This window comes from Parasteatoda tepidariorum, chromosome 9 (genome assembly GCF_982258835.1).
Source record: "Parasteatoda tepidariorum strain Cologne lab strain chromosome 9, Ptep-v5.0, whole genome shotgun sequence".
Classification (NCBI taxonomy): domain Eukaryota; kingdom Metazoa; phylum Arthropoda; class Arachnida; order Araneae; family Theridiidae; genus Parasteatoda; species Parasteatoda tepidariorum.
In genome coordinates this window covers 94,712,143-94,737,971 of record NC_141763.1, presented here as the reverse complement: position 1 = coordinate 94,737,971, position 25,829 = coordinate 94,712,143, and the positions used below count along the sequence as shown (strand labels likewise).

The window sequence follows — 25,829 nt, the reverse complement described above, 5'->3', positions numbered from 1 at the left end:
GTAGAGCGAGTCAAGAGCTTGAGATTGTTGTTGTTTGCATTTGTATTGAAAACATCATGCATAAAACAACTGGGGTGCAGCACTTACTCTTTATGGGAGTGCGAGTGTTCCATACTTTGATTCTGGTAAATTTAGAAACTACAAGTCCTTAGTACAAATGCAAATTTCTGAGTGAGTCCTTTTTCAGTAAAAGCAGATCCTTACATAAAAAAATAAATTCTCTACCTCTTTATCCATCTATTAGTATGTTCATTCATAATTATTCTCTGTATTGATTAACAAAACAAAGAATTTCAAAACAGGACTTTTGTTATGACAACTGGTTTAGAACAAGAAGAATATTTGAACAAACAAGTTTTTCAATTATAACTGATCTGACACTTGCATCAAGGAAAAACAATATGATTCGATAATCTGAATTATAATTTGCACTTTTAGCTATAAATCAAAAAGAAACAGATTTTGTTCTATATATATTTAAAGTTTAATTATACTTTTGAAAACATAAATCAGCTCTCGTGATATTTTTTTCACACTTGAGAATTACACTTCACAACTCATTTTTCATGCTCACTCAAACAGGTTGGCATATTTGCATTTTTTCCGGAAACAGATACTGGAGACAGAACATGAAAATTGTACTAAGCACTTGTACTGCATATTTGTTGTTTTGAAATCTTGCACCAAGGTACTAGTACTGCATCCTTGTTGTTTTATGATCTTACTCCCAGGAATGAGATTTTGTAAATAATATGAGATATCCACTTTATTTTATCATTGACCTTAATTTCTAATATTTTTGTAATATTTCCAAGTATATTGAAAAATTAATAAACTGTTTCAAAGTTTTTAATGTCTTTAGAATGTTTAAAAGCTAATAAAATCAAACTTCAAATCCATGTAATGAGTAAGATCAATTGGTAATTTCATTTTTTAACGTTTCTTGTAGGGGTCATTCACTAATTAATTTCTGTTAAGTTTGGCCAATGCTTTTAAGTTGGTAAATGTATTTTCGTTTTTGTAAAGTTTTGCTTTCATAAAGTAAATACAAATATTTTCCTTTGAATGGTAATGAATTAGTTTACAGTTGTCTGTTTTTTGATTTGTCTGATTTTGATAAATATCTTTGTGAAATTAATATTAAAAGAATTTTTTTTAAATTTTCTAAATTGGGTTTTATCAGTTTTAAATGGAATAAAACTAAATTTTGGAAACTGATACTTTGTGCCAGTGATTAAATTTCATTAATTTCTACCCTTGATTTCAGATTTTCTAACTTTCATCATAACAAAACCAGGGTTGTCACCCCACAGGAAAAACAGGGAAAAACTGGAAATTTAAAAGTCATCTAAAATAACAGGGAAAATGCACGGAAATTTGAGTTTTTCTTTACAAACAGGGAATTTTATTTCTTATTTTTGTCTTTAAGAAAATTCAGATCCCTCAAAGCATAATCTATTGGGATATTTAAGGTGATAGTTCGTCTACGTTATATTATTTCATTTATTATAAGCATTATCATTTTATGTTAAGGTGTTTCTTATTCCTCTAAGTTTTTCCAGCAACTAAAACTAGCATTGTTATCCTAATATAGCTCACAAGAGTGCTGTGTATGTGTGTTTCCTCTTAATATATTGTGTATAATATGTACATGGAAAACACAGGGAATTTTTTTTCTTCCAAATATGAGTGGTAACCCTGAAAACAGATAATAATTATGTTATCTCAGTGTTTTATTTTTATAAATATATTTAGGTATTTACTTGTGTTGCACTCTTCAACATCTTGATTATGCCTTTAAATGCTTTTCCATGGGTTCTGAATGGAATTGTGGAAGCCTGGATTTCAGTTAAGCGGTTAAGTGGTTTTCTACTACTCCCAAATTTAGATGTACCAAAATATTATTCAAAGATTAATAATGGTAAGTATCTCAAAGTCTTTCATTGTGGTACGCATTTTTGGGCATTGAACTGAATAACTGGAATTGACTCAATAACTGAACTCCTGAAGGTTAAAACTATGCAAAAATCTATTATTCGGCTAAAAGCAATTAATTAATTTTTTTTAACGGCAGACACTGAATTTTGCCACAGATACGCATTTATAGGGTGGGCCATATTCACGCATTACCCAATAGAGAACAACACACGAAGAGAAACACCCATGCCCTGAGCGGGATTCGAACCCACAAACATTGGCTTCACAGTGAGGCGTGCTGACCTCTCAGCTCCCTGGCTAAAGTAATTAATGTGCTCCTATCAAGACTTATACTCAACATACTTAATATTGTTGAAGATGTCTAGTGATAGTTCTGTTTAAATTAGTGTAAGTTTGATGTTACTCTACTCCCAGATAATAAGCTAAGTTCTGGATCTGCGGAGGCTACAGCAATTTAAATGCATATTTATGCTCGCTTTTGAATTTCAGATTTCTATTATAAAAAGAAACATAAAGAAAAAAAATAACATAACTTCAGCTGACACAGAAAATATAAATTTAATTTAATTCACAATTGAGTTAGTTGTTCATTCTAAAGAAAGGAATTAAATCTCATAAATCCTCCTTCATATTTGATCTTAAATAATTTTAAATGCATTTTAATACAGTATTATGATAACCCTTTCATAACCTAGTTTTTATCTTTTTATCTCCCTGATTTCTCCCCACTTCCACCATTAAACTGAGAGTATCGGCTTTACAATTGGTAAAAATAATTTTTTCGAATTTAGCCTTCAAAGGCAACCTACGTACTGTCACGTTTTTTCAAATCAAATTTTGTCAAGTTTTTTTATTAAATGTTTCAGTTGTATCAGGAAACGAACATTTTTATTGTTGTTGAAAAAATTGAGTGTAAACCTCTAGTTTGAGTGAATTTTGTTTCAGTTGCACAAGACTGTTAAGCTTTTCACCATAGCAGTCCAAATTGACATCAGTAGCAGTTCAACTTATCAAAAAGCCAAAGTAAACCAGATGCTAATATAAAGAATTATCTGATTTCTGAAACCAGCACATTTAACTTTTTCTGTTCGTTTCTGTGTAAAAGTGTAGGAAAATTTTGTTAAAAAATTCTTTTCCTATTGTTCTTTTTATGCGTATACCCATTTGGGTACTTGGATTGTATATTGTGTATAATATTGTTTGCTTTACTGAGATTGTTTTATTCTTATTTTTAAGGAGAAAATACAGCTTTAGAGATTATAAATGGGACATTTGTATACTCCGAGCAACCAAGAAAAGATTTTAATAATATGCTTGTACAGCAAGATGCTGCAAGGTCTTCTGGCTTTTGTCTTGGTCCATTGGATATAAAGTTATACAAGGTAAAAAAAATGTCAGCGTTTTTGTATTAAATATGAAATTAATGAATGTCTTTTTTGTTTCATTTGAAATAAACGTCTCTCACACTCACAGTGGTGTCAACTAATATGATCTGTCCATAATCGTCCCCCCAGTGGACTGATTGTAAAGATTCGGTTCCCAGTAGAACACTGAAACCAAGCATCACTGGCTGTGGTCAGTTAGCGGGTGGGTTACCTCTTTAATCAGCTTGAGTAGGGACCGAAGGCGTGCGGTATCGGTCCTCTTTAAACGGTTCTTCCGTAAAGTGCTCAACTTCGCATGCAGGTCGTCGAGCTACCAAAGCGGAGGAGCCATCCCCTTTGCAGAGGATCAAAATTGTGATAGCATGTCTTCGGATCCTCGTAGGGGATGTTTCCCAGACCGTTGCCAATAGCCCATTGTGCAGCTCTAGAGTGACGTAAATAAAATACCTACATTCTCAACTGTCCATAATCATATTTCATGAAGAAATTTATAGTCTTTGGGTTGAATAATTGAAATTATGTTTTTAGAGAATTTTCATTATTATCTATTTCTTTGTTATTGTACTTTTGATTTCTGATAGTTAGTTTTTAAAGTTGGCACCATTCCATTTCAAATTCTTTTCTAGAAAATTGAGTTCAGAAGTCTAATGGGCATTCAATTCAATCGTATTATCACTGAACATTTTCTTGACAAATTTGTGTATTCAATGTGTTATGATGCATAATTGTTCAGCCCGATCTAGATCCATTGGCACATTCCAATGCATATCCTTGTTCTTGAAAGATCACCAATATTGAGTTAATTTTGATACTTATTGGGGCTGAAATGAAATTGTTGCTTAGGAAAAGTACTTTACTCTATTATATAAATATACGTATATAACTTAATGAATGGGTGAGTGTTATTAATATAACTATTACTTTCTAATTTTCTATTTAGTGTAAATATGAATATAAATTGAAGTAGAACAAGAGAAACATGAATATAATGCAGGACTTCTTCAGGAGACATCCTGCATGCATTCATGTTGGAACTTTTTGTGAGTAACGTGTTTAACAAAGCATAAGCGTTACTTGTAAATAACTGTTGGCAAAACATAAGCGTTATTCGTGAGTAATTGTTAAACAAAACATAAGCGTTATTTTTAAATAACTACTTTGTTATTCACGAAACCAATTAGATCTTTTCTGTGAATAACTGTTTTTTCTTCAACAGTTATTCATAACAAAGTTCACTTATAAATACATGCAGGGTGTCTCCTGAAGATGTCCTGTATTATATTCATGTTTCTTTTGTTCTATTTCAATTTACTCTTGCATTTAAATTTAAGTATAATACTCCAGTTATTTTATGAATGTATTTGAAGACAAATTTTGGGTTTATGCTGCTTTATTGCTTTCCCAAATTCGTCTTAGATTTTTTAAACTACATCTTCAAACTTATTTTTAACATAATTTTTATTTCAGAATATGATTAAAATGAATGCTTATTATTTTTAATAATCTTTTCTTATTATTTTTAATCTAATTATTAGAAAAATAATTAGATTAAAAATAATAATTATAACTTAGAAGAAATATGATTAAAAATAATAAATTAGATTAAAAATGATTGAGATTATGATTAATAATTGGATCATATTCATCTCTTGAAATATTTTATTTTCTTGTCATTTTTTTAGTTTTTCAATGTATAGTAATTTTTTGTTCCTAGGGCCAATTCTTATGTGTCATTGGAAGAGTGGGTTCTGGTAAATCATCTTTTTTGTCTAGCGTTGTGGCAAATCTTAACTGCATATCAGGCGAGTTGATGATGAATGCATTTTTAAACAACCAGGGTGTTGGATTTGTGTCACAATCTTCCTGGATTCAGCAGAAAACAATAAAAGAAAACATACTCTTTGGGAAACCTTTGAATATATTGAAATATAGAAAAGTCCTTGAAGCCTGTGCGCTCTTAGAAGACCTTGAGGTAGGTTGCTATCTTAGAGCCAAATCCTTCTTTTTTAAGAAATTGCCAAATAAAGCTTATCTTTTGTTAGTTGTGTGACAATACTTATCATGATTTATAATACAGTATAACGTCTCATATCCGGACGTCCCTTTTCCGGAAGGATCGATTTCCCGGACACCTTTTAACAATCAAAATAAACAAACATCTCTTCATCTTCCCATTTCTTTAAAAAAAAAAAAAAAAGGTCTTCTGATACGTTTTCTCTTCTAGCTTGCACTGAACCCCTGATTTATGCATTGAACCCATAAATCACAAAGGGAAAGAAGAGAAGATCTACCAAGATCATTGAGCGACTGTTAGCGACACTCCTACTCTGTATCGCAGGAAAAGAGGGAGATTTGTTTTCAAAAGACCGCAACTGCGTCCCCTCCCCTCTCTTTTCCTATGCAGCTGGCTAGTAAAAGAGGCATTTCCTGGAACCTTTTTATTGAAAGAAAAGGGTAAATGCTGCAAGCATTAACGTGGAGGGGGAGTCAAAATGGAACATTTGAATAGGTCAAAAAGGATACACGTCCTTGAGAAATATTCATTCTTCCCCTGACCATGTAATATTTAGGAGGCGGGGAAAAAAAGGGGGTAACATTCTTTCTTTAGCAGATTCTTTCAGTCATACAAGAAAAAATAAAGAGAACCCCATCACCATGCCCCGCCTTTAAGCATGATTGATAGCCAATGATTGGAGAGAAAACAATAATTTGTCACTTCCCCACCCTCAACTTGAATGATCTCCTCTCTACACTTATTTTCTTTCACAAATAAGGAGGAAATGAATTTTTCTCCTCCACCTACCCACCTTAATGAATGACGGGAATTTCCCTTTCTTGCTTGAATCATTCTAGTTAAAAATGGCAGATTATTATTTTCACAACTGTCAATTTTTTTTTCGTTATCTATATTTTAAGCAATAATTTTTTTTCCTAATATTTCATATTTGATTGATTGGATAATCTAATACCAGAACATTAGTTCAAAATGGCGGATTAATATTTTCATAACTGTCAAATTTTTTCGTTTTCTATATTTTTAGCAATAATATTTTTTTTCTAATACATATTTTATGTTTGATTGATTAGATATTCTAATACTAAAACAATATTCCCCTTAAAAATAATGTTAATTTATGTTTTGCTTCTTAGATTCAGATTGTTTATTAGATCATTTTAAGCTTTGTTTACGGTCAATTATACGGACTTCTGGAAGTCCCACCGATACGAGACGTTACACTGTATACATCTCTTTATTTTTTTAAAAAAGAGATTCATTTTGGATTTTAATATTTTTTGTTTAACACTTTTGCTTGTAAAATGTATTTTTTTTTTTGTTATCTATTGTTTGTTTTAGTAGGTATAATTCATTCATGTTTGAGTATATTTTTATAAATCTCTTTGTTTGTTTGGTGATAAGAAATAATTATTCTCTTGAAGTTGTTTATTATTTGCTGAGCTTTTTAGTTTTGTGCTCCTTGTAAATACTTCCTTATATTTGTGGCGTTATTTTTTTAAAAGTGAAATAAGTCAATTTGGAAAATGGTATAAGTCAGAGGTTTTTAAGTGTTTGAATGATTTTTAAAATAGTGGCAAAGGTTTATCAATTAAGGTGATGTTTTTAACACTATAATTTGATGAAACATCAAAATGCCACTCTATTGAAATCAGGAAAAATAAATAAATAAAAAATGAAATTAACTTTTTTGCTACAAATAGACTTGTTCTATTAAAAAAAAATAATGACTTATTTATCTAATATTGTTTATTGATGAAAGCTAAGATGTTAACTTTTACCTGTTCTCTTTTAGAAGACTTTTACACTTGAGGAATTCCTCATTTAGTTTCATATATGCTTTTAAAAAATTTAGTTTATCTTGCCATCTTTAAAATTTTTACTTATAAAATTATTTTAAAACACATCCTGGACTGTTTGAGACTTTCCAGAGAGGACATATACTTATCCCCCCTTCTGGTCCTCGATTTTCTTAGGGTCCACGGCCTGATGGAACTTGTCTGACTTCGTCAGGCATTGGACGATAAGCCACAACAACAACAAAATTTTTACTGCATGAGAAAAGTAGTTGGTTTTATTGAGACAATTTTCACGTTTGTAAAAAGGTTTCATGAATTTTGTTTATAAGAAATCACTTAAATAATTAATAGCATAATCTTCTGGCATTTAAAGATGGAATTCAAAATCTATTATTCCAAAGTGTTTAAGTGAAATAAAAAGTGTTTAAGATTGAATTCAGAATCTGTTATTCCAAGATACATTAAAATTAAATAAAAAAAATAACTAATAAATATATTCTGAAAACATTGTATTAGGGGTACCGGAAAGTAATGTCGTTTCGGAACATTAAATATTTGTTCTTAAAAAGCAATTAATTTATTTCATTCCATTTTGATTCATTTTCGATACGGCATTGAAAGGTTGTTGCTAACAAATGTGAATACATTATTGATTAAAAATAAAATCTTCATAACAAATATCAAATGCACCAAAACAACATTGCTTTCCGGTCCCCCTAATAGTTAAAAGAACTCATCCAAAAGATGTCTGTAGATGGCTGCTGTAGTTCATTTCTGTATCAAGGAAACATCCATTTTTTAAGCATTGGGGGAGGGATGCAAAACCATGGTATATTACCAAGTTTGGCAATTCAATGACTTGAAAAACATTTCACCCAGTCGTGATTCTCCCTTATTATTGTTTAGCTATACTTATACTGATCGAGGGCTTTGGGTAAAAGATGCACTTTACTTGATTTAAAAAACCTGTAATTAGTCTTTTTATATTAATTCTTTCTCTCAAACCTCTTTCTTTGTTTATCATCCAAAAAAAAAAAAACTTTTATTAAAAGATTTCATTTCATGATTAAAAACTATATCCTTTTAAAAAGAATAATGCTTACACTTCTTAAGAATAATTATCATAAAAAGTTTTTCCCTGAGGGAAGAACCCATAGTTCGATCTAAACGAGGAAAACCATTTAAAATTGTTAATTTACCCTTCTTTTTTACTTGTTGTTATGACAGAGTTAGGGATTTAGCAGCACTTTTCTCTAAAAATAAATCGCTTTGGTTTTAAGAAAAGTTTTTGATGCTCCTCTGTACAATCAAAATAATAAAATGATTCCCAACTCAGACCGGCTACCTTTTATGTGTGTATACAGGGTTCTGATTAGAAGAAATTTGGGTTCGTTAACGGACCCTTCACAAAATATCTTTTCATAAAAACGGACCCTTCACAAAATGTTTTAACTTAAAAACGGACCCTTCACAAAATGATTTTTCTTTTAATCGGACCCTTCACAAATTTATTTATCTTCATTATTATTTTGTTAATCGAATAAACTCTTTCCAGGGCAGAAAACAAGAAAGATGGATGTCAACGAATTAAGTTTTGTCTTCGGCAGACGATTCTTCCATTATTCGTCCGAAATGAATATTCTGCGTTCAGCAGTATAGGCTAAATACCAATTATTTGTATGTTGCATCTCTAATTTAGAAGCAGCAATTGTTGTTTATTTTTTAAAATTTAATTTTTTTAATTGTAATTTTACAGTGCTGAGCATAATCTTGTATGTCTTTACAACTTAAAAACTCCTTGAAAAAGTTTTTTTTTTTGCAATAACGGACCCTATTTGCATAAATTCATAAAAGCGGACCCTGGTTGAAAGAATGTGAGTAATTTTTTCACAATTTCACGAAAAACGGACCTTTCACAAAATGTCTGGACAGACCCCTGGTATATAAACTGCTTAAGTTAAGTGAAGCATCTGAACTTGTTTGTTAAAAATTTGCTGAATTTTATGCCCCCTGCATAGTGCAGTTTTCCAAAAAACTTATTCTAACAAAGCTGACTGAGCATTTGCGACATCTAAATATATCGGTGCCGTGAACAGCGTTATTTTTTCATGACTTTTGTAACCGAATTCCAAAATTTCTGCACTTTTTACAACTTTCACAATTAACATACTGTTTGTTTCATTTCTCTATCTCCTTTTGTTTTCTCTATTTTTATTTCTCTATTTCCTTTTGTTTGGACACCCTATATATAAATTCTGCGTAGTTCGGAATGGGGTAGACTGAACTTGTAGTGTTATGTTTCTGAATCCAGGTCATTATCTGACCTGAACTGAATTCAGTTACTTGAAAATTTATATATAATTCCACTTTCCATATTAACACTGCAACGCTAAGAGTTCATAATTATAATGACATTTAGGATTTGTCTATTGTGCTTCACATGATGTTTAATGTTAGAAATGCATTTAGTAAGCAGTAACTCTCTTCATTCGCCATAACTCGTCAAATATGCAAAAAATTATCGAGGGGACGGGAAAAATAACTGATGTATAACGAGGTTGAAAATTCATATTTTATATGGAGACCCGCTTTTAGTAAAAAGGGACTCTGAAATCTGAAAGTTTTGAGTCCTAAGGACCTGTAGTTTTCAAAGTCTAGTGGAGTGACTGATTAAGACGTTATCAAAAGTAAAGTTTTTAATTTTTGTCTTTGGTAAAAAAAAGTATTCTTGCTAACTGTCAATTTAAACACGCAGGCATTTCACCCAAATCATATATTGCTTGAAGCCTTTAATACCAGATGATTATCTGTATATTTTCAGACACTTCCGTATGGTGATCAGACTGAAGTGGGGGATAAGGGAGTTACTCTGAGTGGAGGACAAAAAGCCAGGATTTCTTTAGCTCGAGCTGTTTATCAGGTAATTAATCAACTGGGCTATAATGTTCAGGATAATTTTTTTGTTGCATTTTCTGAATTTTTGATCGCTTTTTCCTTTATTGGGTGTTATTGTTCATGTTTTTTTTTCTATAATTATTTTTATTTTTTAGATGTTTTAAAATTTTATTATATTTGTAAACTTTTAAATTTTTAAATTTTTTTTATGTCATGTGCTGATCGTGATTATGTGCATCTAGCGATGTTAATCATCATAATCTGAGTGCTTTGTTTTATCCTCATTTATTTCTTATTGATAATGAGTTAAGTTTTTGTTACACAATCATTTTGTTCATAGAAGGATAACTTAATCCCAAGTTTATAAGGTGTATCATTTTTATAGAGTAGATAAAAATCAAGGAAAATTTTTAGGCTTTTAGAAAACTATGAGAAAGCTGCGAGACTCTAAAAATTATAATAAAAATTCTTGAAAAAATATTTCTTGGTTTTTAAACTGAAGTTTATTTTTTCATAGTTTTTGAATGGCACAACTTTAATTTTTCTGGCTAAACTAGATAATCTATGTTAACAGAAATTCTAATGCTTTGCTATCAATGCAGTAGTATTTGGATATTTTTATTATTTAAGATAAGCTCTGTTTTACAAAATAATTTTGTAGTTTCAGTTTCTAGAACTGTTCAGAGACCTATAAAAAGTTGCATTGAACTCAAATATTGAGAAAATGAATCAAAATCAAGGATCAGTTTTGTCATTTTGGTAAATTTTTTAGAATGCCAATGACTATGTATTATAATTATAAAGGTGACATGATTTAATTTTCTTGCGATTATCAAAATTCAAATTTAAGTTTTAACAATTTTTTTAAACAATTTCTTGCTTTAAATTGGTTTTAGATACATAAAAATTTGTGCAGTTTTGCTGTGCTATTCTCCAAGCTGATAGATTCAGAATTAATTTTTCATATTCTTATATAAAGTATTGTTTTTATTTATGTATGCAGGGGTGAGTTTTGTCTGCTTTTCAACAGAATTCTGGCTTTTTTTTTCCAATTCAGTAGAAAAAAAAATTATGCCTTTTCAAAAAATGGTCTGTTTTTTAAAAATTTCTATGTTCGCAGGGGCGAGTTTTGTCCGCTGTTGGGCAGAATTTCGTCTTTTTTTTTTCAATTCAGTTTAAATTTTTTTTTTTTGCCTTTTCAAAAAAAGTTTTACTTTTTAGAAATACAAGAAACAAAATTGTTTTGTAATTGTACCTACTTACACAAACACATACACTTCAGCATTGTTATTCACGCAATTTAAAATTACGCATAGCGATATGTATTTGCTCAGATTAATATTACGCATAGGGAGATTTATATTCGCATAATTTAAAAATCACACATCGAGATTCTTATTCATACAATTAAATAAATCGGGCATCATTATTTTTCATTAAATTATCGATAATATTCTATTTATATATGCTTCCGACTTACACTCTTTTTCTTGCTCAAATATATATATTTTTTCTAATTATTTATTTTAACATTTTAAAATTTCTATTTTCAACTTTTTTGGCTTTTCACTATACTCATTATTGTATATTATAAATTTCACATTGTTAACCTTCCCTTTATATAATTATTATTATTATTTTTTTTTTACGAACTGTTATAATTGAAAAATATAAATTATCCTAAGCTGTATTTTTTTTTTGGGCCTACTTATAGTCTTAGCAATTATCAGTTCTAAGAACTATTGAATTATATTGATACACTTTAATTCTTCTTATGATCAATGGTTATGCTAAGGATAGTGCTTAAATCACAGATAACAATAATTATAAATATTTAAATTACAGAACAGGCAATAATAATTAATAAATTTATTCCTCGTAAGTGCAATAACCAGTGAATCAAAAAAATTGTTAGTTGCAAATATATTTGACTATTATTCATAAATTTTTTTTCTCTCCTATTTAAGTGCATTGAACATAAATTATCTTTTAACTTTAATAAATCACCAAAATGTGGGATAAAAAGCACCATTCGTTAAAACCAATAGAGAATGTTACAAACAAGCTGTGCTTGCCTTGTTGGTTTTTTAAAGTTAGCTTTGCCCCACTTATAGAGGTTTGTATCAAAATTTAATTACTATGGAATTTTTTTTTCTAAATAGATTGTCCTGATATATGTTATACGTTTCTTTTATTATAATATTTTATTTTAGGATTTTGATATTTATTTGTTTGATGATCCCCTGTCAGCTGTTGATGCACATGTTGCCGAACACATATATTCCAACTGCATTATGGGTATTTTAAAAGACAAAACCCGTATTCTGTGCACCCACAAAACACAGTTTGCTGAAAATTGCGATCATTTGATGATTTTGTCTGAAGGGCAGGTGGTCAGCCAAGGTATTTTATTAAAGTTATCAATTTCAATGCTATATATTAATAAAAAATATTATTAAATTTTTATTTATATATATTTGGTTATTTTGATCTGAATAATAGTTTTTTCAAAGTGCTGTTACATAATCTTACATAAGTTATAATACTACAAGGATCAACCTTTTTCCTGACCGAAAAACTTAGTTCATGATAGAAACTGAAAACATTTTTGCATTATGAATGGCAGGGTGCGTAGCGTTTTTAAAAAGTGCTTATTTTCGATCTTTGTCTTCTAAAAGCCCTTAAAGATGCTTTTTTTGATTGGGTGTTTGGATGCTTTTTAAAAAGTGCTTGATTTTCCCTTTTCCAAAATGAAATTTTTCCTTTACCATGTTGATTTTTGCTACGAATTATGCAGAAAAACATTGTTCGCATTGCTCTATTCAACGTTTTCACAATTAATTCAACCCCAATCTATTTTGGCGTATCGTCAGTCTGTAGCGCATCAAAATGCTATTCGATTTACATGATCCAAAAATTTAGACAATTGTCAAAAACTTTCCAATCCTACCTAATTGTGATTTTTTTAAAGTGCTTAAAAATATTATTTGAGTGCTTAAAAGGTGTTTATTTTTTGTTGAATAACTTGGCTACGACTGAATGGGCTTCTCTATCCTCTTCCTGTGTAGTGGAATGATTGTAAAGGCACCAGTAGAACACCGAAGTCAAGCATCACTGCTTGCAATTGGTAAGCAGGTAGGTGATTACTTTGATCAGATTTTGTAGGGACTGACTGTGCAGTATTTAAACTGTTAAACTTTTCTACCGTAAAGTACTCGACTTAACGCACAAGTCGCCTGGCTACCAAAGGTGGGGAGCCATCCCTTCTGCAGAGGATCAAAAATGCGTTGGCATGTCTTCATTTCATGCTCGAGGATGTTTCCTAGACCGTCGCCAAAAGCCCTTTGTGCTGCTCTAGTGCGACGTAAATAAAGTAGCTAGTTACCTATCCTCTTCCTCCCACTATCTGTTTTGACTGAAGAAAAAAATGCTGCAGGGAATGGAAATAAATTTTTATGCAGGTGTCAAGATAATTTGAGAGTATTGAGTTAATTGCTTGTGAATTAAATAAAGTTGTTAATAAATCAATTCATTTTTTAAAATTTTTTGTTCTTTAAAATGAAAAAAATAGTCTTGTTCCACGACCTTTTAAGTTTTCATTTCACATTTTATTGTTCACTGTATTTTAAATAGAGGCTTTATTTATACAATTGTATATATGAATAAATTTTAAGTTGAAGGATTATTATTTAACTCATTTACCCTATTGTAAGTTTAAAAAAAAATAAGTAATGGTATATTATGCTTATTATTTTTTAAAAATAAATCCTTTTTTTTCTATGGAAATGAAATTTTATACTGCTCACAAAATTATCATGTGTTGTTAGTTATGTATTTCAATGTCACTCAACTCAAAGATCTGCATAAATATAACAAGAGTATGGATTAAGAATTAGATTTTCTGTGATTTACAGATGGTTTATATTTTTTTCCTCCTCTGTAGTATAATACTGCTGAATATCTGTGTTTAATGCTCTGCAATATTTACTTACTGCTCTTAAGTAAGTGTTACAGCTCTTAAGTAAATGAAAATTGAAATGGAAATTCTACTGTTACCCCATAAATTTTGTATGCATCTTCATTTTGAATTGTGTGAGTGACAATCTTGTTTGAATTAAAGAAAATTAATAAAATTCTGTGAAAAATGTATTAATTTTTTTCTCAGGATCAAAAGCAATATCGAATGTTTCCATTTAGGGAAACGAATCAAATAGTTACATTTACTTAAATATTTCTTGTCTTCTTTTTCTTATAAGAATATAATTTTCCATTAAAATATCTTTATTTGGACCCCAAAATGTCGACTAAGTGAGGTTTCATTATATCCTCTTGATCCGAATTACATTTTTGGTATAATTTTAGCCCTGAAAAAAATTATATTTTCAGTTTTTTTGTTTGTTTGTGTGTCTTCGCAAAGCAATTGATTTAAAAGAAATATAATTAGTTTTCCCCACCTTTGTCCAAGGATTTTAATGACAATGAAAAATTAAGTAAGAAATTTGATTCAAGTAATTTTTTGGGTAGTTTTATGGCATATAAATATCTAATTATGTAAGTCCAGAAGATTTTTCTTCATGACCAAAATGTAAACTATAAAAATTTCCAATAATATGCAGATAATGCTAAAAAATTAAAACATTTTTTATGAAATAATTAAAATGCATAAAATACTAAAAAAACTTTATGAAATTCAAGTAATTGATTTTTTTTTTTTAAAAAAAAGAAGCATTTTATTGCTTTTTGATAAGTTTACTTCTTCAAAGCTTCATATTTTAAAGTGAAAATCACATTTTCATCGATTGTTTAAAATTTTGGTCCCAGAGGATTATTTATTTTTTTCTCTAGGGTTCAAATATGTTTGAAAACAAAAAACTACTGTTTTATTCGATCACATAATTTTCTTTCCATGTCGAGCAGGTCCACCAAGCAAGACATTGCAACTCTATTTTTTGGGTAATGAAGAAAGAGAGGAGGATAAGCAAGATTTTGCTTCAATCGATAAAGAAGTGAGTCTTGAAAGTATTGAAGCTCAGAAATTGGTGCAAGATGAGGAGAAAATGGAGGGTGTGATTAGTTTTCACGTTTACAAGTCCTATTGGAAAGCTGTAGGGCCAGTTTTATCAGTTACAGTGCTTTTGTTTTGCTTTCTTATGCAAGGTTAGTATTTTTGTTCTTTAATATATTTATACTAGTTATTATTATTGCTCTATATTACGTAGTTCCTAAATATTTTTGGAGTTGTTGCCAAGTATTTTACAATGCCTCATTCCAAAGATAACAAAAAAGTTATTATCTTTCAAGTTTTTTTTATTATTTTGAATACGATACATTTCTGCATATACCTTTAAACAATGGGAATGGCATCAGGCTAGAGATGTGGGTTAGATAACATGTAGTTCATTGTTTTCATGTGTCCACTTATTCTTTTTTATTTTATGTTATAACTGTCCTTAAACAGCTGATCCAATTTTGGGCTTACGACTACCGATGTTCAGTTCCATAGCCTTGTAATTTTGAACCCAAACTAGATGACAAGGGTACTCCTAGATCAAGTATTGGGAGAAATTTGCCCTTGTGAAGACTTTTTGAGGGAACTAACCTGCATTTGCGTTACATGGAGAAAAAAGCCGTGAGAACCTCCCATGGTTAACTTGACGGCGAGGGAACTCTAATCCATGATCCGTCTACCACTGAGGATGTTTCATATCAGAACTGTGATTGGTACAAGTTAGATGCGAAATTCATATCGAGCAGCCATTGCTCGAATTAGAACCCAGTTCACCTCATCGGGAGGCAAACGCTCTATTCCCTGAGCCACCACAACTCTGTTATATTCGTTTGTAAAAAATATTCTTTATAATCCTCTATATTACTTTTATTTCTTCTATGGAGTTAATTACCATCCAACCATAGTTAGCACTTGTTTTTGTAGGGCTCTTATCTTTCAATGGCCATGGTAAGAGAACCAATTAATTTTCACCCTGGTCAGAGGTAGTGGACAGCAGCAGAACTTGTACCCCAACTTCCATATCACAACTAAGGAGGAGACTTTCAGGTATAATAGATTTAGCATGCAACTTGCTAATGTATATACCAGGTGTTTAGTCATCTGCCCGGAACAAGCTTATGACAATCAGCTTTCCTCCAGCAGTAAGAGCAATACCTTAACTGTGCCTCCAGAGTGCTACTTTCGAAATTTTTGCCATCTCCAGCATAGGCTGTTATCATGTGTTGAATCAGCTTTGAATATTTTTTGCAGTGTGCTAAGTTTTTTAAAAATGTACCCAAAATGTTGTGCAGAACTTTTTTTATTTTTTTCAAAAAGTACTATTTAAAAATATTATTTTAAAGTACACTAGAAGAATTAAAGTTTTAAGAGTATCTCTCTCTCTTTTTCTTGTTTTTGTTGACAAATTTACGATTTTTAAAGAACTGCTTATTCCTGTGTCATTCAAAACAGGTCATTTTTAAATTTGTTATTAATCCAAAATTGTAAAGCAGGGTTGAAAGAACACCTCAAAGAATAAAAAGTAATGGCATTTTTTCCCCTCTAAGTTGATTGATTACAGTCTTATACTGTATAAGGATTAATTTCACTTTTTTTTGTATTGTTCATTCAAAATAAGTTTAGGTAACGAAGTTTTTCTGTATAATTTTTAAATACCTTCTCAAATTTCACTACATCTGTTAAATTAAGATTAATTGTAACAATAACAATCTTAGTGTATTTGCATTGGGGACATAGGCGCAGTAGTGTAGTTTCGGGATTTGTTTGGGGGGAACAACCTCTTCCTTGAAATTAAACAGTACTTGATTAATGAACTACTATACGGTAAGCAGGATGGAGATATGAAGAAGTTTTTATTTTTTGTAATTTAAACATTTAGAATATATATATATACGCCGACCGGCCTGTGTAGGGGGCAGGAAACTTTCCTTGCATCAGAAAGGTTCTGGATTCGAATCCCGGACAAGGCATGGATGTTTCTTTTTCTCTATCCGTGTTCTATGTCTTTTCTCCTTTGTGTGTGAATATGACCCGCCCTATAAGTGGTAGTGTGACGTGGGCGACGCTGCTCCACCGCCGTGGCTTCGCCACTGGTGCCCACTGGGTAACGAAAAGAGAGTTAGCAGTTCTGGCACTTTCTGTGGCCAATGGACAATAGTTCCGAGTGCCCGCTATTATATATATATATATATATATATATATATATATATATTCATAGCGTTGTTGCAGAGTGGAAAGATAAAAACAGGTCTTGGGTAGGGAAGGAGAATACAAAATTTTATTAATTATTAGAGTGAGAGCAGCTATAAAAGTGGACTCGAAATTGTTGTGCTCTTCAATAAAAGCTAGGGAAAATCTTGCAAAGTAAATCCGTAAAATGTTTCATTTTAGGGAATGAGGGAAAAATTAATAATTGTTATTGGTCTGTTAAATCTGTCCAGGAAAAAAAGTCTTTCTCACTAATTAGTTAGAAAGATAATCACCAGAATGGTAATTAATGCATACTTGAACTAAAAATAGATAAAAAGACATGATGTGGATTTTAAAGTGTGAGAATGAGCATTTCAATTTGAATAATAAATTAAGAAAATGATTTACAGAAAAGGAATAACATAAAAATTTTAATTGAAGCTTTTTATGTTAATATATATTAGAGGGAGATAATCAGTAACTCCTTTTAATATGCATTAAAACTATGCCACTGTGTAGGCAAATTAGATTTAAATTTAGATTAGATTTAGAAGATAATGCTGCAGATTTTGTCTTTAATTCTGCTACCAGTTGCGAAACCAATATATAAACAATATTATATATTATTTTTTACAATCACATAACTTTTTTTAATATTTTAGCTTCTAGAACAACATCTGACTGGTGGTTATCATACTGGGTATCATCTGTTTGCAGCAACTGCTCCTCAAATTTTTCAGCTTTCGAGTAAGTCTTTTTTATTTACTTTTTTCTTTTTGAGTTACATGTTGTTTTCACATTAATCTTATAATTCTGATGTATTAGGGATATGATAACATTATATGCAGTTATTGAATTAAGTGCATGTTTTTTATGTTTAAAGGGGACACTGTGGTAGTTATTTGGTCATTTAATTAAAGATTAATAAAATGAAAAACCGTTGTTAGTCAAAATGTATTGAGAATGTGAGATTAAACAAGTAACCGAGAACTAATTTTTTTGTTCTAGATATTGAAATGTATAAAGATGATATGCAAAGTTTAATTGATAAAAGAAAGGATTTTAATGTTATTACAATTACTAGTTTTAACTCTAATTTATATTTTAAAATGTTTAGGAATATTTTTATTTTCAGTTGCAAGGGAATTTTTTTTTTTTGCAATAATAAAATAAAGCTTATTAAAATAATAAAAAAAAATTTCGAACTAAACTTGTTAACATATAGTTTTTTATTTAATGATTAATTATTATAATTTTGATTAAATATACTTTGAGCAAATTCATGTCTTATATCCAATTTGGCCAATATTCAACATCAAATAAACAGAACTTGGTGAATATTGGGTTTTATTTTGTTAGAAAGTTTTTTTCATGCTTTCTCTAATTAAATCTGTTTGATAGGTGTCAGCACTGAGTTATTACATTTTGGTTGATTCTATGATAATTTATAATTTTTAATAGGGCCCTTCCAATTTCCCTATTATTCCTTTCTCTTCTGGCAACAATATTTATATAAATGAAAATTAGACGTGTTTTTTAATCAAAAACAGCTTTTAGAATAAAATTTTGTACTTTGTTAAGTTTATATTTAAAATGTGGCCTGTATGCTTTGGTTTATAAATTGTATTGCTTTTCATGTTTTGAATCTGATTTCATTTTTTCTGTATTCTTTTTCAAATGGGATTTTTATTATAATTTGCATTTATGATTTAAAATTGAATTCTTACTTTTATTGCTAAAAACATGTAACATATTTTACAAAACATATTCTGTTACAGGGAAATGGGAGATCTTTCAGGAAAAAAGAATAGAAGTCTTTCATTCTATTTATACATTTATGGGGGATTAGCTCTCATCAATAGTATCTTCACACTTTTCAGAGCGTTCTTGTTTGCGTGGGCAGGCATTAAAGCAGCCTTATTTTTACACAATTCTCTTCTCCAACGTATAGTCAAGGTAAGCATTCACTTTATCATGTGACTCTCAATGAAATGTCAGGTTTTTAAATTTTTTTCTATTTTGTGAAATATTGTTTTTATCTATAATTTAAATACTTGTGTATTTAGGAATCTCTCTACTCAGGCGGTTCTGTTTTTTACAAAATGTAATATAGTAGAACCTCGATCAATCATTTCTCAAGGAACTGACACGGGGAAATGACAAATATTAGGCATTTTATCCTACCTGTAACTCCTCAATTTTTCTTCATCATTAGCTTCAGGAGTTACTGTTTTTTCCCCCTCAAAATAATTAAAATATTTTTTTTTTGTTAAATGCTGATAGAATTTTTGAATGATAGATGTAAGAATTCAAGTAATCAATAAATAAAATTTGTTATTTTTTTGTTTGTTCAGGTAGAAATAAATTTTTTTTTGTCATTTATGTGCTTTCAAAACTTGCGAATGTAGAAAATTGTAGTTGTTCAGAAAGGATAAAGCAAAGTTTTTCAGTTTTCTAAAACAAATGACCTACAATAATTTTATTTTACAAAATAGTGATAACGAATTTATAAAAGGATGGTTTTGGTATGTTTTAGGAGGATATTTCCATATCGTGATTTGTTGCGCCAACTACAATTGCCAAGGTGCCAAATCGATTTTATACTTGCAAATTTAAAAAAAAGAAAAACATGCAGATGTCTGTCCAGGGGTGGTTACGAGTTATACATTTTGAGTTGGTCCCTTTCTCTGATGTTTTGTTTTAGTTTCTTGCGGGCCTTTGCCCGGAAGTTACATAGAATTGGTGATTATTCTGCCACAAATCACAATATGGAAATCTCCCCTGTTTTGGTATTGTAATGATTCCATCCTTGTAGATTTGATTTTAAAAAGCGGCCAATTTTGTAAGGCAGTGATTTTATTAATTAATTGTGGACATTGTAATAATTTGGTATATACAGTGTGTATACCAAATAATTTGGTATATACAGTGTACATTCTATTTAACAAAGTCGCTGAATCCTAATAATAGTTTGGTTTTATGAAAAATTTGTTAAATAAAAAATCACTTTTTGAAATACTTAAACAACACAAAACAGGTTTTAAATTCATAAATACTACACATAATTAAAATAGCAATTGCAAAACATTATCCAGTGTTACTCTATCATGCTATATGCATTTTCAATTAAAAAAAGTTAAATTTATGTGTATAATTATAGCTGTATTTATTATTAAAGTAATTTTAAAGATACATTACCACATGCATTCTCAAGTTTAATTGCTACTGATAAAATCACTTAATTTTGTCTGGGTTTTTCGTTTGAAATGGAAACAAAAAGGGAAATGGATTTTATTGCTTTCTCTGTAAGTTAAGTGAGTGACTTAAGAAATCAATTCAAGGTCATTTCCCCTATAAAATGCATTAACAAGTTTGAAATCTTCTGAGACATTTTGGGAAAATAGGAAAAGTGGATTGCAAGGAAAAGTTTGTTAAATAAAAAATTCACTTCACTATTTGGAATTTATTTTAAGAAGAAATGTCCAAAATATTCTTGGTTTCTTGGGAAAAAAATCGCGAAATAGAAAAATTCACTACATGGAAATTCGCTAAGGTGAAGTCCGACTGTATTTAGCAGTTGGAAGCAAGAATTATGAATTTTTTTTTGTATGTACTTAAAATGAATATTCTGCATATTATAATTTTGTCCCTAGACCTTCAAAAAAATATTTAAACTTGTAAGCCGATAAAGCTTTTTGTTTGCTATTATTATTTAATTCTAATTTTTGAAAATATCAAATTTTAAAATTTCATCTATGAATGTATATTTTCTTTTTAGGCTACAGTCAGTTTTTTCGATGTCACACCCTTGGGACGGATTATGAATAGATTTTCATCCGATGTCTATTGCATAGACGATACACTTCCATTTATTGTAAATATTCTATTAGCCCAAGTATTCTCATTGGCTGGGTGCATTTTCATCACATGTTATGGTCTTCCATGGATTATTATCATCATTTTTGTATTATCAATGCTTTATTTTAATATACAAGTAAGTTATTTTCCTTCACTGTTATAAAGTTCTATCTTACTGGGAGCACAAATAAGTTTCCGCCATTTTTTAAAATCAAAAATTAGCTATTTATTGTGAAAAATGGTACATAATATTTTATTCAAAGTATTCTCCATTACTAGACACTATTTTTCCCCATCTTTCTGGGAGCATTCGGATACCAGGTCGGAAGAACTCTTCATCTTTCGAGGATATCCACGAATTGACCTATTCTTTGGTTTCTTCAAGTGATGTAAATTTCTGCTCAGACAGACCATGTGCCGTCGACGGAATAAGTGATAATTTAAAGGGGCAAGGTATGGTAAATGCTGCGGATGGGGTATTACTTCCCATTGAAGTGTTTCTAAATAGCAAAATCAATTTTCATGCAAAATCTACGTTCAATGTCTCTTAGCTTCAGTTTATATATAACCTACTTTCCTTTGTTTTTGGATCGTTCCCAATGATTTTAAACGTATCGCTTTACCTCGGAACCCCCAGCGCAGAGCCGAGCATCACAACACATGGTTTCTGTCCATGATTTCGTCTCTTCCACAAAGTGTGTAGTTAGGGCTGATGAAAATGCAAATTCTGTGAAGGTGGTTCACCAGGCAACAGCCCTTTCACAGGGCTTATCTCAAATATTTTGGTCTAAGCTATTCCTCCAACCTCTTGAAGAAACACGAGAAGTGAACAAGGTTTTCCAATTTTGTCTTATTATATTTTTAATGTAAGGTTTTGTCGAATGGAAAGAGCTAGAAGTGTTTGGCTGTTGAATTACTTGAGTGCATTTCTTGGCCAACATATGTGCTTGTTGTTGCTGGGAATATCGCAGTGTCCTGGAATCTATTGGAGTATGATTTGTTGTTCCTCAGTACTCAACTTCTCCAAAAGAAGCCGACAATCTAGGACATTTTTAGAGATGGCTATTTCCCTAGATCCGATAAACCTGTATGGCAGCTTTGGTCAGGTAGATAACCACCTTATTATTAAAGGCGCCTGGAGACAAGTTGCTCCAGTGCCACACAGATAGCCGAAACCTCACCATCAAAGGCGGTTTTTTGTTTTCTGACAGGTACATAAAAGGTGAAGGTAGAAGAATATATTCCTGCTCTGACATATGGCATGATAAAGAAGAGATTTTAAAAAAACAGACTGATCGCATTTTTTATAGGAGTTGGTGTTCACAAATAAATTTTTTTGCTTTTAATTTTTCTTCTGGTTCCTAAACCTCTTTGTAACTTTATCTTGTTTAAAAATTGTTGTAATTCTAATATGATCACACCATACAGAAATTGAATTTAATATTTCATTAGAAATTTAAAAAAATGTCTGAAACTAAAATTAACTGTAATTTTTTCCACATATTGTGTATAATGACTTTTTGACAATTCTTAATCTATTTTAATTAGTGGTAGGGGATTTAATAAGGTAGTAGAGATGTTTATTTAGCCATGAAAGTTTATTGAAATTGTTAAAGATATGTTTTAAACATAATTAGTTGGAGAATCTTGAAATAGTTAATATACAGTCCTTGTTTTCTTTTAGCGATATTATCGTTGGACATCAAGGGAACTGAAGCGCCTCACTAATATTAGTTTATCCCCAATTTATGCTCATTTGTCAGAAACCTTGTGTGGTCAAACTACAATTAGAGTAATGGCAGCATCTTCGAGGTACGTTTTTTAAATGCTTTAAAGTTTGTTTTCATTTAATGTTTTACAACCTGACAAAATTTTGACCACAATCTAAAATTTAAAGCAAGAAGTTGTCCGCTATTTTGATTTGTTTGTTTGTCGGATTTCATCGTTTTTAATATTTGAAACTACACAGCAATCCGCTAGTATCCCGATTCACATTCACACGATTTTAATATCAAACATCGATTCTCGTATTTGCCTGATTTAAAAGTTACTCATTGTAAATCGTATTCACGCGATTTAAAAATCGTACATCTCGTTTCGTATTCACACAATTTAAAAATCCATTATTGCAATTTGTATTTACATGTTTTAAATCCAATGTCGCTGTTCGTATTAGCAGGATCCAAAAATTATGCAACGGGATTCCTTTTTACACGATTCAAAAATTCAATATCGCGATTTGTAATTTAGCTTTCTTATATCCTACCTCGCAATTTATATTCACGCGTTTTTAAAATGCCCAATATCGCGCTTTGTGTTCATGCGAATTTAAAAACCAATGTCGCTATTTGTATTCACAGTATCCAAAAACCAGGCATCTTGGTTTGTATTTACACAATTCAAAAATCCATTATCGTGATTTGAATTTTCGCGTTTTTAAATCCTGCATCGTGATTCATATTCACATGATTTTAAAACTCGATATCGTGATTTGTATTTTCCCGTTCTTAAAATCCAATATTGCAATTTATATTTACGCGATTTTCAAATCCAAAATCGCGATTCTTGTGAGAACTAAGTTTTTTAGTTAGTATAAAAGTCTGTTTTATTGGTAGGTAATTAAATTATAAATCTTTGTTCAAAAAATTATTAAATATGAATAGCAGGGATCTGTCTAGGTTTTTCTAAGAGGTACCTACTTTGTGAAAAAAAACATTATATTTAAAAATCTACACAAAAATATGGTTAAAATATGGATTTATCGTTTCTTAAGGGATACAAAAATAAAATTTTAAGAAAAAGTATTTTGTGAAACTACCGTTTTTCCTAAAATTGAATTTGTGAAACTACCGTTTTTCCTAAAGTTGAATTTGTGAAGGTACCGCTAAGCAGTAGTAAATTCGGCCTGGACAGACCCCTGAATAGTATATAAATTAATATCTTGTTTTAGAGTTTTTGCACATAAAATTTTCAGGTTTTTTCTAGATTTATCAATTACAAAATTTACCCCTATAATAGGTCTATCTAGTTTTTTACCCACAATAGAGTCATTGTGACATAATTATATAATGTATATCTAACTGTTGGTGCTATATGGTCATTACTGACTTTTGTTCCATTAATTTCAAAGTAACTAATTAATCTAATTATTTGATTGAATTTTTTAATTACCCACAATAGAGTCATTGTGACATAATTATATAATGTATATCTAACTGTTGGTGCTATATGGTCATTACTGACTTTTGTTCCATTAATTTCAAAGTAACTAATTAATCTAATTATTTGATAGTCAATATAATATATATTTGGTTAGTTTTTGCAAAAGTTTATATTTTAAACGATTGTATTCTGTATTAATGGTGTTACAAAAGTGAAATTTTTTTAAACATAAGTATTCTGTTTTTTAAGATTTTTTAAAGAAATGTTGGAGCACATTGATTTAAATGTGCGAGCCTGTTTAGCAATGTCTGCAGCCTCCCAGTGGCTCAATTTAAGGCTACAGTTGATTGGTGTTGTTGTTGTGACATCCGTATCTTTGATTGCATTAATGGAAAGAGAGTTTGGTGCTGTTGATGCAGGTAATATATTTGAAAGTATTGTAATATGTTTATTAATCCTAAGTGGTAGTAAAGTAGTTAGCCTAAGTTGTAATGCAGTGTAATGTCTTTACTGAGCCTTTGTTGTAAATAAGTACTAGGTTGTTTAGTTAGTCTAAGTTGTAATGTGTATTATAATGTACTGTAATATGTATTATACAGTAATTACTGTCATGTGTATTATAAAGTAATGTAGTGTAATGTGTTTTAAAGTTGCTGTTATTGTATCTTTGACAGGCTTTTAGATCTTTTTCCCACTCCCATGCCAGATTAGTTTTAAATTTTAGTTGCATATAAACTATTATATTACTAAATTAAATTAAAATAATCATTTTTCGTGGAATTTTTTAAATTTTTTTTTAGCATTTCTGGATACTTATTGTTGATATATATAAAATATATTATTACTTGCAAGTTACATAAATATCATAATATTAAGTATTATTTATATATCTATCAGAGCAGCAGTTTCCAAAAGATGTGCTGTGGAATCCTAGAGTTCTGTGGGCAGGTTTTAGGGGTTTTGAAATTTATGACTTTAAGTAACCAAACCATTTTTTCAGCTTATTTTATTCATTTTTAGCTTCTACAGCCACCAAAACCAAATTCTGAATTCGACTAAATGCCGTTTCAGGCCTGTGAATGAAACAGTCTGAATTTAAACCTTATTTTAAGACTATCATTGATGAAAAACGAAATTCTTTCCACTTTCAAACTAATTAGTCTTTCATTGATTAATATGTTCGTAATTGCTGATGAACTAAGTTGGGGTTCTACTGAAGGAAAGTCTATTGTTGCAGGCTTTATAGAAAAATGAAATTGGGAATCGCTGTTTCAGAGGACTAATATCAATTTACAAAGCAATGTAAAAACTTATAACTGAAAATTAAATAAATGAATATAAATTCACCTTGACAATAATAATTTTTGTAATGCAACTATGTTTTTCCATAGGCATTTAATATTATTCATTTAGAAAATATAGAGATATTAATGAATAAAATTTAAAAAAATGCGTGTTTAAAAAATGAAAAAATAATTCCTTTTCTTCAAATATTTAATACGCAAATGTATGCAATTCTTTTCATACTGGCAGACATTTAAGTCAAAAAGTACTGGCTTAATATTTATATACTTACAAAA

General features: G+C 30.1%; 1 protein-coding gene across 1 annotated transcript in view; it reads left to right on the top strand.

The window, feature by feature from the left end:
• The window catches only part of LOC107437051 (ATP-binding cassette sub-family C member 10), a 92,622-nt gene that overhangs the window by 53,566 nt on the left and 13,227 nt on the right, over positions 1-25,829 (top strand). The window contains exons 3-13 of the mRNA XM_087152392.1: positions 1,756-1,921; positions 3,175-3,320; positions 5,038-5,295; positions 9,958-10,056; positions 12,245-12,434; positions 14,949-15,188; positions 17,892-17,976; positions 19,008-19,185; positions 21,008-21,223; positions 22,772-22,899; positions 24,499-24,668. Of these exons, the coding sequence (XP_087008518.1) occupies positions 1,756-1,921; positions 3,175-3,320; positions 5,038-5,295; positions 9,958-10,056; positions 12,245-12,434; positions 14,949-15,188; positions 17,892-17,976; positions 19,008-19,185; positions 21,008-21,223; positions 22,772-22,899; positions 24,499-24,668 (1,876 nt within the window). The remainder of the gene's footprint in view (positions 1-1,755; positions 1,922-3,174; positions 3,321-5,037; positions 5,296-9,957; positions 10,057-12,244; positions 12,435-14,948; positions 15,189-17,891; positions 17,977-19,007; positions 19,186-21,007; positions 21,224-22,771; positions 22,900-24,498; positions 24,669-25,829) is intronic.